Raw genomic sequence first — 16,416 nt, forward strand, 5'->3', positions numbered from 1 at the left:
TTTTTTTAAATAAATATTATATTGAGGTTTGTGAAATTGAATAAATAAAGTTAAAAATTGTTGTAATATAATTTGTTAATATTATTTTTATTTTAAAATTTGTAAAAATTGTATTGATTTTTGTTTTTGAGTAATGATTAGATGATAATTTTAAAATTTTAAAAAGAATATACATATTTTTTTATATTTTAGTGATAGAGAAATTTTAAAAATTTTATAGTAAACACGAATTTACAAAAATTGCAAGACTAGTGTAAGGTTTGGAGGAGTATCCGATAAATTTTAGGATAGGTTTAAGAATACAATTGTTTTTAATTATTTAATTATTATTTATTAACAATTTATTATCATTCATAAACTATTTCACATTAACTATTTCGCGTTAGAGATATTTTTAAGTTTTTAACATTGAGAAGGAGTTTTAAGTTACGTTTAGAGAGTAGAGTCATCTCAAATAATTTATAAATAGTAATAATAAATAATAATAAAATATTAAATAATAATAAATAATTATAAAAGATAAATAAATAATATTAAATAATAATAGAATAATCCCACGCCTTTACGGTGGATTGGATGTTAAGCTTCCGAGGGCCAATAACGTTACTCTCTCTCAACTCACACAGCTGTCATATAAACCCTTCCATTCCCCAAATTACACCTCTCTCTCTCTCTCTCTCTCTCTCGCTTCAGGTGTGGTCTCTAGGGTCTCTTCCTAAGTTTCCTATTATTTGCTCTGATTTTTCTTGGGTTTTAGGGTTTTCGTTTCAATGTTTATGGCTCTCTCTCGAGGTTTTAGTTTCCCTGTTAAACCTTAGCTGGTATTTCATTTTGTATGCTAGGGTTTTCTTGGTTTTATTTTTTTCGTTTTTGTATGTGGGCTTACAATCTGGGTTTACTCTGTTAGGAACAAAATTTGATTTTTATTTTTCCTTTCCGTTGTTTCGTTTGAAGGTCTTATTTGCAGCAATTGGGTCATTTCGGAGTAGTTATCTGATATATATCCCTACGCGTTAAGTGACTCTGATTTCTCATCGATTTGGTGAAAGTTTATTGCATCGTTTGTCTGTTTTCCTTAATTTGATATTTTTCGTTGGGGGGTTTTAGTCGTTTTCAGGATATTCTTAAAATCTTCTGTCCCACGTTAATCTTATCTGGGGTTCCTTTGAAAAAAAATATTAGTTGGTTGATTTGTGTTCTTATTTTTTCCCATCAAACAATTCAAACAAAAGTCTAACACTGCTACTGTCTTCCACCAAAACAATCAAAAGACAATACTTAGAATGTGACTGGAATGGAACTTTACACAAAAATAAGGAAAAAATTAAACCGTCGAGTCCAGTGCCAAAACTAGATCATCCACTAGAGCCTCCCCCCAATGTCCAATGCCAAAAATTAAACCGGCATTGGACATTTCATTTTTTTTTTCTTTTTGGTGTAAAGCCTCTTGCATTCTATTTAGAGTTAGAATTGTTTTGGTGGAAGACAGTACTGTGGGACTTCTTTATGAATTATTTGATTGGAAAAAAATCGCTGCTGCCTCTGGGGTTTCGATTTCATCCAACCGATGTTGAGCTGGTTATGTACTATCTAAAGTGGATAGTAATGGGGAAAGAGTTCTGTTTTGAAGCCATTGCAGAGGTTGATATCTACAAGTTTGCCCCATGGGGTCTTCCAGGTACATAGGAAGAGTCTTACATGCATGCTTTTGTTTGCATGATGAACGTATTGTGCTTTCGGGGTGTTTCTTACTGTAGTTTGCCTTTTCCTTCATCAGATAGACCAAGCTTGAGAAGTTGTGATCTTAGGTACTTATTTTGCCCAGTGGAGGAAAAAAAAAAAAAAAAAACTCAAATGGGGCTAGAATGAATCGCTCAACTGAAGTTGGGTACTGGAAAATCATCAGAAAGGATAGGCCTGTTCATCACAGTTGGTTTGATAAAAACTTTGATTTTTCACTGTGGAAAAGCACCACAAGGGGAACGAACGAATTGGGTTATGCATGAGTATAGACTGGAAGATAAGAATATGGCTAATAAAGGAGTTATTCAAGTAATGCTTGGTTATTTATCACTTATACTCGTTTCTTGGATCAAAGTCATATATATATATATATATATATATATATATCTTTGTGTGTGTGGTTATACTTCGGAGCCACATTTTTTTACAAACCAAAGTTGTATCTGATACACACCCATGCACATAACCGCACACACATGCACATGGAAGTTTCCGTCCTTTTTAGTTGTTTTAGGCATGCTTCAGAAATTGGAAACTACCTTGGTTTTGGTTGAGGATTAAATACTTGTCAGTTTAATGCCAAGTTGTCAATTCTTTTTTCATCTTAATTGAAATTATCTCTACTTAAAGGTGGTTCCTGTCGATTGAATTTTTTGTTCTGTGTAACCCATCATAATATTGATATGCATTTAGGGGATGTTTGGAAAATTTTTCATCTTATCTCATCTCATTTCCTTCTCAAATATCATTCAAATACAAACACTTTCAAACTAATCATTACAATTTTTTCAAGCTAATCATTACAATTTTTCCAAACTTTCAAATAAAAAAAAAACAATTTAACTTTTTTAAATCTCAAAACAAAAATTATATTCTAACAATATTTTAATTTTATAATATTTTTTATTCCACTTTTACTCTCTTCTTTCCCGAAACCCAATAAATATTTAACTCAAACAATCTCACTACTATTCACAAACCATCTTACTACTATTCACAAAATTGATCTCATCTCATTCCCCATGAATCCCCTTATTCCATCCCATATTATCTATCAACCTTTCCTTTAGAATTCTTGTTCACCAATCAAAAAAAGTCCTAACTACCCTTTTCCCATCTGAAAATAAAAATGGAGCAACAAATACAATATAGAAATAATTCCATCTTGGCTTTACCAATATGAAAAAAATAAAACTAGATGGGAGTATCACATATTAGTTATCTTTTGAATCTTTTGGTGGTGCACTGGTGCTTTTGGTCACTGTCTAGACGTTATTTCTAGATGCTTTTCCTGCATATACAAAACTGATTATGGTGTTATGGTGCTTATATTTGAATTCATTCTTGTGATGGTTTTTGTCTATGGTTTTTGTCTGTGAACACGCAAGTGCTTTGTATGATTTTCCAGAAGGATGGCCTAGGCCCTAGGAATGGTGCCCAATACTGCGCACCATTTAAGGAGGAAGATTGGAATGACGACGATGAAGTCAACTGTGAAGAAGCTGGCCCTCCTCGTTGTTTTTCTACACCAACCTGTGTGCTGCCTAGTGACTGTAACAGCTCAGCTATCACGTGCAACCTTTTTTGGATAGCATTTTTTCTGAGTCATGTTTACCTCAAACTATGGCATCTGACAGCAAGGGTCTTCCAGCAGTTCCCACTAATGATATCGTTTTAGAGGAGTTATGTATAGTTCTTGGTGATGGTGATATTCTTCCAGCAGGGCATGCTAATATTGGTGATAATGTCTTATTGATCAAAAAAATATTGGTGATAATGTCCTTTCAAGGCTTGCTTCCTTTATGGAAGATGACACTTTGAACTCGAATGAAGATGACAAAAATAAGGTGGGTGATATTCTTCTAGCAGTGATTACTACTAATGGGGATGATGCCCTTTCAATGCTCGCTTCCTTTACGGAAAACAGCACTTTGATCTAGAATGAAGATGACAAAAATAAGGTGCGTAAACTTTTTATGTGTGATTTCTTGTAGGTTGGTTTTTTAGGATTGATCTTTCTATTTGGTTTGTAATTCTTTGGCTTTCTTAGTTTGTGGTTGGGTCTTTTAGTTTTTGATACTTGGGTTTTGGTCTTTATGTTTATTTATAACTCCCAGGTGTCTAGTTGTAACTACGGTTTTCCTCCGCCAAAAGTGAGGGTTATCAATAAAATTGGGGTACCGTCCTCTTCTTAAAAAAAAAAAAAAAGGTGCGTAAACTTCTTTTCTATTTTTTTCCTTGTGTTTTTCTAAAACATCCAGACCTTAAAAGTGTGATTTTATAATTATTATTATTATTATAATTATTATTATTATTATTATTACTACTGCTATTTTATTGTTATTATTTTATTAGATATGCTTATTGTTTTGAGGTAGTTATTTGTTTTGAATAGGATTTCTCTACTGTTAAACATACGCCTCTTTTATTTTCTATTTGGTCTCCCAGATTGGGTAGGTTCCTGATTGAAACTAACCTTCAACTCAAACACTTCAAAACTCTTATATCCTCTTAGTATTTCTTTTCTTGTGGGAGTAGTTTTCCAAAATTTAGTCGAATTCAAACCTCTCCAAATCACTCATGATAGCTCCCTACCCCTCATCTATAAAACGCACGAGACCCTTAGCAAAAACCATGAAACTCTCACACACTAGTCACCATAGCAGCCTCAGAAGACAGAGCGAAACCCACAAATTGAGACACCTACCTTCTCGGAAACCATCACTGAGCACGCCAACGGTGAGCCTTCCATCCTCCACTATGTGCGTGACCCATAAGTCCTCTGGGTCTTTGTTTCTCCCCACCGAGAATAAAAACAGCCCCTGCATCTGTTCCTAGCCACTGTCAACCACATCAGGGAATATCGGACCACCTCCCGGCAGCCACAGAGATCGCCAACTAGCCCAACCCTGTCGAGCTCACTCCTTTCTGGTAAGCCCACTGCCGTTTGCCACCCTCCCCTCCCTCTATTTTTGTCGGTTTGATAGTTCCTCTTTCTAAACTCTCTCTCTCTCTCCCTCTCTCGATGTCACACCACCATAGGGATCCTGTTAGGGACATCGGTCAAGTCCCTAAACACTATGTTCTCCACGCTAATGGTAGTCTTGAGGTAACCGAAATCTTGTTCCTCTCTTGCTTGGTTCTCGATCAATGGTGGCCACAATGACCAATTTGGTATGGTGAGGTTAAGTGTTTAGGCTTAAATGGGTGTATAGAGTGGTGTAATTGGTTGGGAAAGTGTATGGCTATTTTGGTGGAAAGTGGTGCACAGCAATGGAAGGGATTAGGGTTGGCGCCACTTGAGAGTAGGGTTTAGGGTTGGATGATGATGATAGACGGCTAGGGTTTGTGTTTAGGATTTGGGAATTAGGGTAATGGTGTGGTCGGCTAAGGTTGGCCAAACAAGGCTAAGGAGTGATTCTAGGAGGTTGTTCCTAGAATCTAGGAACTCAATTTGGAAAGTATTTGGCTATGTATGGTGTAGGGTTTGAGTCAACTAGGGTTCCTAAATTATAGGAACCTAGTTTGGCAAGTGTAGTGGGCGGCTAGGTCAAGTCCAAATAAGGCAAGTGGTAGCTGAATAGGACTTTGCACCAAGGAGGAAAGTGTGTTTCGGCTAGGCTAGGGTTTGATGATGCAAATCAATTATGGAAAGTTGACAAACAATGTGTTGGTCGACGTTTATGAAGTGTATGGATTGGAAGAGCAAAAAGTATGAAGAACTTCAAGAACAATGATGAACACTCAAGAACAAAAAGCAAAATACTTATGAACTTGAATGAACAAAAGTATAAACAATAATAATCCAATACTTGATTCACGAATTGCACAAGGATTGGATAAACCTCATATATTGATGAACACAACTTGGATTCATGAGTTTCACCAAGTTGCAAAGAAACAAGATAAATGAATTACGTCTATTCAATGAATTGCAAGATTTAATCCTCTCTTTGGGATTCATGAATTTCACCCAAAAAGTCTAAGTGCAAAGGCACCGTTGGTGATCTCTCAAACAATAGTTATCTCTCTAAGAGTTTTGCCAAAAGATGTAAAAGAAATTACTAAAGTTCCTATTTATAAGAGTTACAAGTTGAAAACTCCCAATAGGTCTCTTGTAAATAAATAATAATGAAATAAATAAAAAACAATAAGATAGTGGCATGGACCCATGGTGGCTAAGTGGTTGCATATTGGTCTTCGAGCTGGTCCATGGCTAGGTGGTACGGCATGGCTTGCTGATGGTGAGCCATGTGGGTGCACTGCGTGGCCCAGGCTAGTGGCCTAGGCGCTGGCTGGAGCCATGCGCTGGATGGCATGCCACTGGCTTGCTTTGCAAGGCACGGGCTGGAGCCGTGCACGCGGCATGCCACAAACCTCGCTGGTGTGCGGCAGGATGGTGGGATGGGCGTGCACTAGCGTGCGGCAGGATGGTGGGCATGGGCGCGCGCGTGCTGGCTGGGCTGGTCGTGAGCATGGCCGTGCGGCACATGGGCGCATGCAGGGTCGTGCGGCCCATTAATGTGCGCACGGGCCTGTGCATTGGAATGTGCATGGGCGCGTTGTTGCGCGCAAGGGCTGTGCTGCACGCATTGCCGCACGCATGGGCTTGCGGTGCTTGGCTGTGTGCCTGGGCAGACCTCCATTAACCTCGCTAGCCGTGCGGGGCCAAGGCATGTATGCATGCTGGGCGCCTCGTGCGTGTCCCCTCATGAGCCAAGGCATGGTTGTGGGCTAGCCAATGTGTATGTTCCCACCATGACTAGGGCATGTGCGGCATCTCTAGAGACAACTCGACGTGGGGGTCTAACTGACCCTCCAGTTGCGTCGTCGGTCCTTCCCAGCCACCTAGAGCCGCCATGCATCAGCTTCTCCTCTCGGTGAGCATCACAAGGCCATTCCATTCATCTATTAGTCTTGTGTGTTTTAATTTCCAGACGAGTAGACACCCTTGAGTTCATAAGGGGCCCTTAGGCTTAGCCCATTCGGCTAGTGTTTCCTTGAGTTGGTACTGGGCCTAGTTTTTAAATGACCTTGTTGGGCTTATTTTAGAAACTATAATAATTTAAGTAGGTGAATTTTGGGTTGATAGAAACTGTTTTATTGTTTTAAAGTGGGCTGGTGGTGCTTTACAAAAACCCGTTTTAGTGATTTTAATTCGGCTATTTTTCTTTAATAGGAGCTAGGCTGGAATTTAAGCTAGCCCAAAGTTTTACATGAATAATTATGTGGCCATTAGACACAATTTTTATAAAAAGTATTTAAGGGATTTTAAAGTATGCTATAAAGCCTATTATTTTAGTTAAGTTCCATTATACGTATTTAATTATCTAGAGTATTATGACTCGCTTTTCTAGAAAATTAATAATGTCTAGTACCTTGTATAGGTAACACACCACAAAGTGAGAATCAGGAAGCGGTGTTAAGAGGTAATTAGTATGATCATATAATTGCATGTGTACTGTAAATGTTCTACTTTTATATGTAATGTGATGTTTGTCTACACTACGCTTCGAGCTAAGTCAAGGTTAGATCCCTTCCATGATCTTCGATGAAATATAATGATATGCATGTGAGTGAGCATATGTATGTTATGCTATTATGGATTGTGATTTGATGGATGATATGTAATGAAAATCACATGTATGTCATGCAATGTAATGTCATGAAGTATTTAGATCATATACGTCATGTAATGTTCATGTAGTTCTCAGATCATGTATGTCATAGAATGTTTATGTTATGTTATGTACAAGTATATGTCATGCTAGAAAAGTTCATGAAGTTCAACAAACTTCTCATGCATTAAGAAAGACAAGATGTTAAGGGTGAAACAGACCTAAGTGTGTTCACCAAAAGTTATGATAAGGATGACTCAGACCTAAGCGTGTTCACCATAAGTTATGATAAGGATGACACAGACATAAGTGTGTTCATCACAAGTTATGTTAAAGATGACACGGACCTAAACGTGTTCTGATAAGGATGACACGGACCTAAGCGTGTTCATCACAAGTTATGTTAAGGGTGATACGGACCTAAGCGTGTTCACCACAAGTTATAATAAGCGATGTCACGGACCTAAGTGTGGTTCACTATATGTTAGTTGAAATACGGACTAAAGCGTGTTTTATTTCATGTTATTACAAGTTATGAGGTGTCACAGACTCAAGCGTGGGTCACCATATGATAAGTGAAAGACAAGATGAACAAGTCATGTATGATTGTTAGAAAATGCATGAAGTCAGTCATTTATGCATTCACGTTACATGTTTGCCTTGATTATGTATGATTATGCTCATGTTAATGATGAATAGATATGCTATGTGAATTGGTGACGATATATGTATGTATGTAAAGTTTTTCAGAAATTAAGCCTATGTTAAATTAAGTTGTGTATGGTATGATTGTGAATTTGTGATGATGTACTCATGTTAAAGTCTTTCAAAAATTAAGTCTATGCTAGGCTAAGATGTATTTTACTGTATGATGTGCTATTTACTGAGTATTTGACTCATTTTTGTTTGTTTCTATATTTTCTTCTATGTTTAACTATCACAGATGATGAGTATGAGGACGCAGAGCTGGAGGACTAGGAATAGATCTAGTGTAAAGACTTAGAAATGAATAAGTGTTATTTACACAAGAATTAGTTTAGTTATGTTTTTAGTTTCATGTTTCAAAAATAGTTATGTTCAGTTTAGTTGATGTTTCAATAAATGAGGTATTTCAGGATACGAATATTTTCACTGGGCACTATGTTATGAATGTTAGTAATATCTCTATTCTACGGGAAGAGGGTGTTACATTTTCATCTAGTGACATTTTTAAAGTATGACATATTTTCCAATGATCATTGTCTAGTGTAACATTTTTAAAGTATGACTAGTCCTTTTGGAGTATAGGTTCAGATGTGGCTTGAGATTTCAGTAGGGTGTTACAAATGGTAACTGATTCAGGTTTCAATCCTAGGACTTGTGGGTTCGGGGACATCCGATAAAATTGAAACAATACAGAGAAGATTAACATGGCCCCTATGCAAGGATGACATGCACAAATTGAGAAATGATATCAAAGCTTATCCCAACCAGAAATGTGAGACTTGAGTCATGCTACCACGGTGGTCTACCCTGACGAGGATGCTAAGAATATAAAGGAGGAAAATTGTGGTACCCTATATTGACGGATAAGTGATTAGAGCAAGTGGTGCATGAGATATCACATTGTTTGAGAATAAGAAATTCTTTGTATAATGGTTCCAATAAGACTCTAATTATATAATTGATTGATTATTTTAGAGTATAGACCCAGATGTGGCTTCGGCTTCCATTGAGGTGTTACACATGGTTATGGAGTAAATGATGTAGCTGGACTTCATTTTGATGGATTTGATATTTACAAACTTGGGAGATCTAGGAAACTCTGGGACCGGTGGAAAATGTATACAGCTTCTTCAACTGTGGGGAGCTTATTTTCCTTTGGGCTGTAGTTTTAATATATCTGATCTGGATTAGCCACTGAATTTTCCCATACTTCCCCCGTAAGATTGTCAGTATAATTATTGTACAACAGTGTATTTTGTATTGATCCAATTTTGTTCTACTGTGAAATCTGATCGGTTGAAACTTGTTATTTTCTAGGATTGTTGGTGGCATTGAGTTTTGATTAACTTCTGTATTCATTCATTTGAGTTGCAGTCGGTAAGCAAGCCTTGCCAGCTTGTATTTCTTTGGATTATGTTCTGTAAAACATAATTGTAATTATATGTTTTAACAACGGCTCAAGTTTTCAGGGACTCTGTTGTAAATAAAATCATTTGTAGCTATAACCGGCCCAACTACAGTACTGCTTCTAGTTTCCTGCAATATGGTGGCCAATTGGAACACAACTAAAAAGAGAATAATCCCCAAGATGAGCTGTGGTTATTCTGAACGGCAACATGCCTTATGCCAGCAATTGGAATATCATTTGCCTTTAAAAAGAGACTGATTACATGGATGCATGCATTCCCAATTCCCATATTTCATCCCATATTACTCTTCGGTCTATTTATTACTTTCTTTCTTACTGTACTTCGTTCTCTTTTAAAAAGGAAAAAAGTTAAAAGTGATGCTACATTTACGAAAGAATTATACAAAATAATATGTGGCTTTATCTGTTTTATTAGATCTACTTTATAATAAAAGTAATTTTACAATCTGATGAAACACATCAAGTTATATTAATTTATAAGATTGTTTTTGTGTAATTTTTTTGTAGCTAAAGTAATTTTCAAATCGAATGCAAAAACAAAAGGCTTGTTTTGGATTGTTTTGGTATGGATGGCTGGTGGGATCATTTCAGTGGTGACTTCATTACCGGCACCTGTAACTTTTAGATGTTGTTTAGATAGTGAGTTAAAATAAAAGTTAAAAGTTAAATAAAAGAAAAAATATACTTACAATCGTGAATTGCGTAACCGTCGCGTAATCGTTTTGAAAAAAATGAATCAAACATGGGACTCACATGAAAAAAATTAATTTTTTAATAGTGAATCTCACTCTTTTTCAAAGCGATTACGCGACGGTTACGCACTTTACGGTTGTATGTAGAATTATTCTAAATAAAATATTGTTAGAATATTATATTTTAATATTATTATTATTTTGAGATTTGAAAAAGTTGAATTGTTTATTATATTTTGTGTGAAAATTTAAAAAAATTATAATAATAAGATGAGATGAAACACTTCTTATATCAAAAGAGACGACAATTTGGTCGAACTAAAACGATTGATTTGCAGTTAATCTTTATCTCTTGTGTGTTAAAAGATGATTTCTATGAAACTTAAAAAATAAATGAAATTTGACACCCACCTTGTTTTCTTGTCGACATCGATTGGCTTCCCTAATTTTTATAATATGGAGATTAGGAGTTGCATCAGTTTTTCCTCCTTGGAGGAATATGATATTTCCTATCACTCTCGTTGGTTTTGTTTTAAAATATCTAGAATCAGTCGACTCACTTTTTTGTCCTCAAAGAGATTTTTTAAAAAAAAATAATATTTATAGTCGTAAAATATATAAATACTACACAATCTCTTAAAAAAATAAATTAATACATAATTTATATTAATTTTTTAATAAGTAGATTTTATTCTTTTTTAAAATAATTATATGTGCTTGCACATTCTAAGACTGTATATAAAATTATTCTTTTTTTTATCCTACTTCCTTGTCGATTTCAACAAATGGATATTATTTTATGGGCTGGTTTTTGTTTTTAGTGTAACTAAAAAAGAATATAAAGGTTTCTTTTTAAAAATTGTTATTTTTTGTATGCATTTATTTCTCAAGTTTATCTCAAATGACCAAAAATATAAAAAAGACCTCTCACCTAGGTTTAAATAAATAAATTAATAACTCAAAGAAAAACCCTTCTTTGGGCGATTACTGAAGTTAGAGACTGTCCTACTAATAGTAAAAAAAGATAAATAAAAAAATATATTTTGAAATTTCTGTAATTATTGAGAATTTTTTATATGTATCTTTTTATGGAATTTTGTAAAAATGGATAAGTAAAATGATAATTTATTTTGGATTAAATTTTTTTGAGATGAATTTTATGTTGGGAAAAGTGAATATATAGAATTGAAATTTGATTGGATAAATTTATGACAGATATTAAAAAATAAAAAAACTTCACGAATTTTTTTTATGACACAGCCCATTTGGATAATAGTTATTTATCATCTTCACAAATCACTCATATATTTTTTTTAATTATTTTTAGATTTATTTTTTTTAAATTAATTAAATTTTTTATTTATTATTTATATATTAAATATTTGATAAAAATAAAAAAATATATATGATTTGTAGTGTAGTGTGCGGAGATATGATATAATAAAATTTTTCTTTGGGTAATGATTCATGAACGCAACCAAAGCTTCCCTGTGGTTGAGTCAGACTGACTGAGACAGCCGGTGCCTTTATAAAAACTCCTTCCTCCACCTTCAAAGTTCGTAGTTTCATCTCGGCGAAACCTAAACTCTCAAAACTCTGAACTGCCGCGCTCTGTGCGACTCGACTTTGAAGTAAAAGAGAGAATGGCGACGACTGCAATGGATTTGACGCTTACCAACCAACTGTCTTCTTTTGCCTCGAAGGCTCAATTAAATCGTTCTCCAAAAGCTAGGGCTTTCTCGGTCAGATGTTCCGTCCCTCTCTCATCCGACGGTGCCGCTCTCGGTATGCCAACGTTTTCTCCTCCCTCCTTAGATTCTCTTTGTTTTTATACGTGTATATATATTTGTTATTTTGTGTGCATGTGTGTGAGTGAATGTGTTTAGCACTAGTTCTAGTATATAAGACCATTCGCTTCATTAAGCTAACTTATTTGATCTTTGCAAATGACTAAATTTTAATTTTGAATGGCTCGACTTGATTCTCGCAGTCGACTGTGATTCTTTCTTGCTTTTTTCTTTTTTTCGTTTATTGGGTTATTGCTTACTCGATAATATTGCGCACATAGGGGTCATGTCTAATCTTTTAAGTTAATGTAAAATCTTGGTCTTTTGTTTTTCTTATTTCCATGTCCCGAACCTTTGCTATCTACCATTACTTGATTTTTTTTTTTTTTTAAAAAATTATTTATTCCCTTCAGATATATTGATATTGAATTTAAGAAACTTGAGGGTTTCTTGGCTAGTGATCTAGGATAATTAAGAAATTTATATATCTACATTGCTCATGGGCACTTAATCCTTTACTATTTTCCATTTGTATGGCAACATAGATTTGGATTCTTCCTGTTGGCATCTCAATATGGCTGTTAATATGTTGCTACGTAATACGTAGACCTCATTATAAATCCATTTTTCTTGTTCTCTTATCATGAATCTTAATATTCTTTCCATTCTTTCATTTATCTTTTCAAGCTGATTTTCTAGGAAAAAGATCAATTACACGTTGATCAATCTAGCCATCATTATACATATTCTCATGTGCCTGCACATGCTTAATATACTTTAAAGTTGATTCATATCTAATTGTGTGAGCCTTAGGGTTGGCGGAAAGACCCTGGAAGACTTCAGATGCTAGACTTGTGCTTGAAGATGGTTCAGTCTGGACAGCCAAGTCATTTGGTGCTTCGGGAACTCAAGTTGGTGAAGTGGTCTTCAATACATCTTTGACAGGGTGAGTTGATTTCTATAATCTTTATAACTGGATGAGTGATCTTGAATTCTTCTTTTCTAAAGAATTCTCTACACAACACAATAAGATAGATAGCAGGTAATATTAATGCATTTGTTCATCTAAAAAATGGGAAGGCAAGCTTCACTTGCGCCTAAAACTCTCCCTAGAAGTGTTCACTTTGTGATCGAGTAGTGCTTTTCCTTTGGTGTTTGCTTTAAACTTTTCTAAGCGCACTACACTAGGAGAACCTATTAGTAAGGTTCATGAGTTGATAAGTTATGCATGATCACACATGCAGGTACCAAGAGATTCTTACAGACCCTAGTTATGCTGGCCAGTTTGTTCTGATGACAAACCCTCATATTGGCAACACTGGTGTAAATTTTGGTGGGTTAAGTTTTTAGTTTTAATCATTACCTACTCTGATGTATTGCTATTTTAAATCTATTTGATGTCTTTCATGTCAGATGATGAGGAATCAAGGCAATGCTTCCTTGCTGGTCTAGTCATTAGAAGTTTGAGTATCAGGTGCGCTTGTTAAGGTTCCTTTGGGAACTTTCATGTTAGCAACTTTGTTGATTTACCCATGCATACTTATTATTTAAAATATATCTCCAGTACTTCAAATTGGAGATGTGCAGAAACACTTGGTGACTATCTAGCAGAAAGAAACATCATGGGCATTTGTAAGTTATTTATAGCAAGAGTCATTTAGTTAGGGGAGAGTTATTGAGTCGTTAATACTTATGAGATGAATAGTTATAAAAATACCTTTGAGATGCTCCAAGTTTGATTATTGAACTATGCTCTCTTTGTAGCTTCTGACTTGACTTTTTTATTCTGGGAATTATCCTACAGATGATGTTGACACGCGTGCAATTACCCGAAGATTGAGACAAGATGGAAGCCTTATAGGTGTTTTGAGCACAGAAGATTCAAAAACCAATAAGGAACTATTGCAACTGTCCCGCTCATGGGATATTGTGGGTAAGGATTTTATCCGGGTTTGCAAATATAAAGGAAATTTTCAAAGCCTAGAGATATTCCAAATAAAAAGTTTTCCTTTTAACTTTGCAGGTGTTGATTTAATAAGTGGTGTTTCATGCAAGACCCCTTACGAATGGATTGACAAAACAAAGTCAGATTGGGAATTTAACTCCATTGAGAGAGATGTAGATGCTTTGCATGTAAGCTTTATATGAGGTTTGTTGAAGGCACTTTTTCATTATTTAGCAACTTCATGCTCACCCCTTTTGTGTGTGTGAAATGAAGGTTGTTGCATATGATTTTGGGATCAAGCTTAATATACTTAGGCGTTTAGCATCCTATGGCTGTAAGATTACAGTTGTCCCTTCAACATGGCCAGCATCGGAGACTCTAAAGATGAAGCCCAATGGGGTTCTTTTCAGCAATGGCCCTGGAGACCCCTCTGCAGTTCCTTATGCAGTAGAAACAGTGAAAGAAATACTGGGAAAGGTTCCTGTTTTTGGAATTTGTATGGGTCATCAGTTGCTTGGTCAAGCATTAGGTGGCAAAACCTTTAAGATGAAGTTTGGTCACCATGGAGGAAATCATCCAGTTCGTAACCTTCGGAGTGGCCATGTTGAGATTAGTGCTCAGGTGTGTTAATTTTCAATATCCATCTTTCTTTGAAAATTGTGAGGTGGACCCTACCTCCACCCTCACCCCCCAACTGCGAACTCACACAGTATCTGTGAGAAAACTGAGTTAAGAACTAGTTAATGTGATGAAAGAAAATTTATAAAATATATTTTTTCGCCATGCATTATTTCTCAACATAAATGTATAATGTGGCAGAATCACAACTATGCCGTTGACCCTGCATCACTTCCAGAGGGTGTGGAAGTAACTCATGTCAATCTTAATGATGGAAGCTGTGCTGGCCTTGCATACCCGGCACAAAACATCATGTCTCTTCAATACCACCCTGAAGCATCACCAGGACCTCATGATTCAGACTATGGTAATGGAACTTCCTTTGTTTTTTCTTGGATACATTTTTTTTTTAAAAAAAAAAAAACTGCAAATTACCATCCCACTCTCAAACACACTTTCAAACTATGACTTGTGATGAAGACCTCATCCCAAAACCTAACTTTGGTATAAGTTGCCTCTGACTTTGACCGGTACATTAGGCCTTGTTTGGATGTGAAAATGTTCTCATCTCAATTTCAAAACCCCTCTTAAACACAAACACTTTTCAATTTCAAATCTTCAACTTTTTCATCTAATTATTAATTAATCATTATAACTTTCTCAAACTTTCAAACAAAACATAAAAAAATAATTTAATTTTTTCAAATCTCAAAACAAAATAATATTATAACAATATTTTAATTTTATAATATTTTTATTCAATTTTTCACTCATTTCACAAAACCTTATAAAATATCTTAACTTAAACCATTTCACTATTTTTCACAAACTATTTCACTACTATTTATAGATTTTTCATCTCATCTCATATCAGCATCTAAATTTAAAATATAGGTAACATATCCACTAAAACATTTAAAAAATAATCAGGGGTGCACCATGGGATCCATGGTCGTGGCTCCTGTTGCCATCAATTCTTTTTTTAAAAAAGAAAAATTGTTAACTACGATATTTTGTTATCAGATCATCCTGATAACACATTTCTATGGGACTTACAAAACATTACTATTCCCAGATCATCTAAGATAATCTCAGCACTAAAAACAGCCGCTTTAAATTAGATAATAGCTAATGCACATTTCAAGGAATTCCATAGTCTTGACAGGTGAGAGAGTGCGAGAGGAGATATTATCATATCTTATTTGATGCTTCTTTCTATCCTCTATACTGTTCAACAAACATATGTATACTGACGGTATGAGATTAATCTATCCCGGTATTGACATAAGGTATTTTTGAACAGCTTTTCAGGAATTCATAGAGATGCTAAAGCGGGCAAAACAAAATGCTTAAGCACAATCCGTACCAATGCACAGTTATTATAAGCTTGTGAGAGTTCAAAAGGTGGTAGTTTAATCTGGCTTATGCTACTACTGTCCATGAAGCTCATATGTATTTTATATGGAGAAGACTAGTGCTTTATTATTGTCAAATTTGTTAGTGATTGTGGAACAGATAAAAATAATGGAAAATGCTACTTTGTCCCATGGTTTTGTCACTTCATTTTGATGTGTGTATTTTATTTTATTTTTTACTTAATGGTTAAGGAAGTGACTATCAGCGAATTGATGTACTTTTTAAAAAAATGTTTGAAAGAAAAAGGAAAAAAAAAGAAAGCGCAAATACACTAGGGGGCACACCCTACATGCTAGGCAGCTGGGTAGCATTGTCCAAAAATAATTGACAATTTACAAGATTGATTTGGTACAAGAATGAATATCTCAAGGACATGCCATGTGATGGCCTAGAGGAAGAGGAAAAGGGAAAAGATGGTGGTTGATCACGAATGAATATTTACTTGGTTTAAAATATGTTCAAC

General features: G+C 35.1%; 2 protein-coding genes and 1 non-coding gene across 6 annotated transcripts; all 3 read left to right on the forward strand.

Moving 5' to 3' along the window:
* Nucleotides 1-613: 613 nt before the first annotated feature.
* On the forward strand, nt 614-3,951 carry LOC108996302 (NAC domain-containing protein 82-like). Of its 4 annotated transcripts, none has more exons than XR_004801310.1 (3): nt 614-1,678; nt 1,778-2,052; nt 3,152-3,951. XR_004801310.1 is itself a non-coding variant. In XM_035689202.1 (2 exons), the coding sequence occupies exons 1-2, from the start codon at nt 1,507-1,509 to the stop codon at nt 3,419-3,421; spliced, it is 462 nt and encodes a 153-aa protein (XP_035545095.1). In that variant the 5' UTR covers nt 638-1,506; the 3' UTR covers nt 3,422-3,951. The 4 variants fall into 4 exon arrangements, 1 of the variants encoding a protein (XP_035545095.1); XR_004801311.1 differs by lacking the exon at nt 1,778-2,052 and having other exon boundaries at nt 639-1,678; nt 3,152-3,704; nt 3,861-3,951; XR_004801309.1 differs by lacking the exon at nt 1,778-2,052 and having other exon boundaries at nt 628-1,678.
* Nucleotides 3,952-8,715: 4,764 nt separating this feature from the next.
* LOC118344423 lies at nt 8,716-8,823 on the forward strand. The gene has a single exon (XR_004798198.1). It is a non-coding gene; the product is annotated as a U6 spliceosomal RNA (small nuclear RNA).
* Nucleotides 8,824-11,659: 2,836 nt separating this feature from the next.
* LOC108996366 (carbamoyl-phosphate synthase small chain, chloroplastic) lies at nt 11,660-16,100 on the forward strand. Its single transcript, XM_018972232.2, has 10 exons — nt 11,660-11,972; nt 12,788-12,920; nt 13,219-13,307; nt 13,388-13,448; nt 13,539-13,606; nt 13,779-13,907; nt 13,998-14,107; nt 14,193-14,540; nt 14,739-14,904; nt 15,841-16,100. Exons 1-10 carry the CDS (start codon nt 11,831-11,833, stop codon nt 15,888-15,890), a joined length of 1,296 nt encoding a protein of 431 aa, XP_018827777.1. The 5' UTR covers nt 11,660-11,830; the 3' UTR covers nt 15,891-16,100.
* The last annotated feature ends 316 nt before the right edge of the window (nt 16,101-16,416 follow it).

Source organism: Juglans regia, chromosome 1 (assembly GCF_001411555.2).
Source record: "Juglans regia cultivar Chandler chromosome 1, Walnut 2.0, whole genome shotgun sequence".
NCBI classification, from domain to species: domain Eukaryota; kingdom Viridiplantae; phylum Streptophyta; class Magnoliopsida; order Fagales; family Juglandaceae; genus Juglans; species Juglans regia.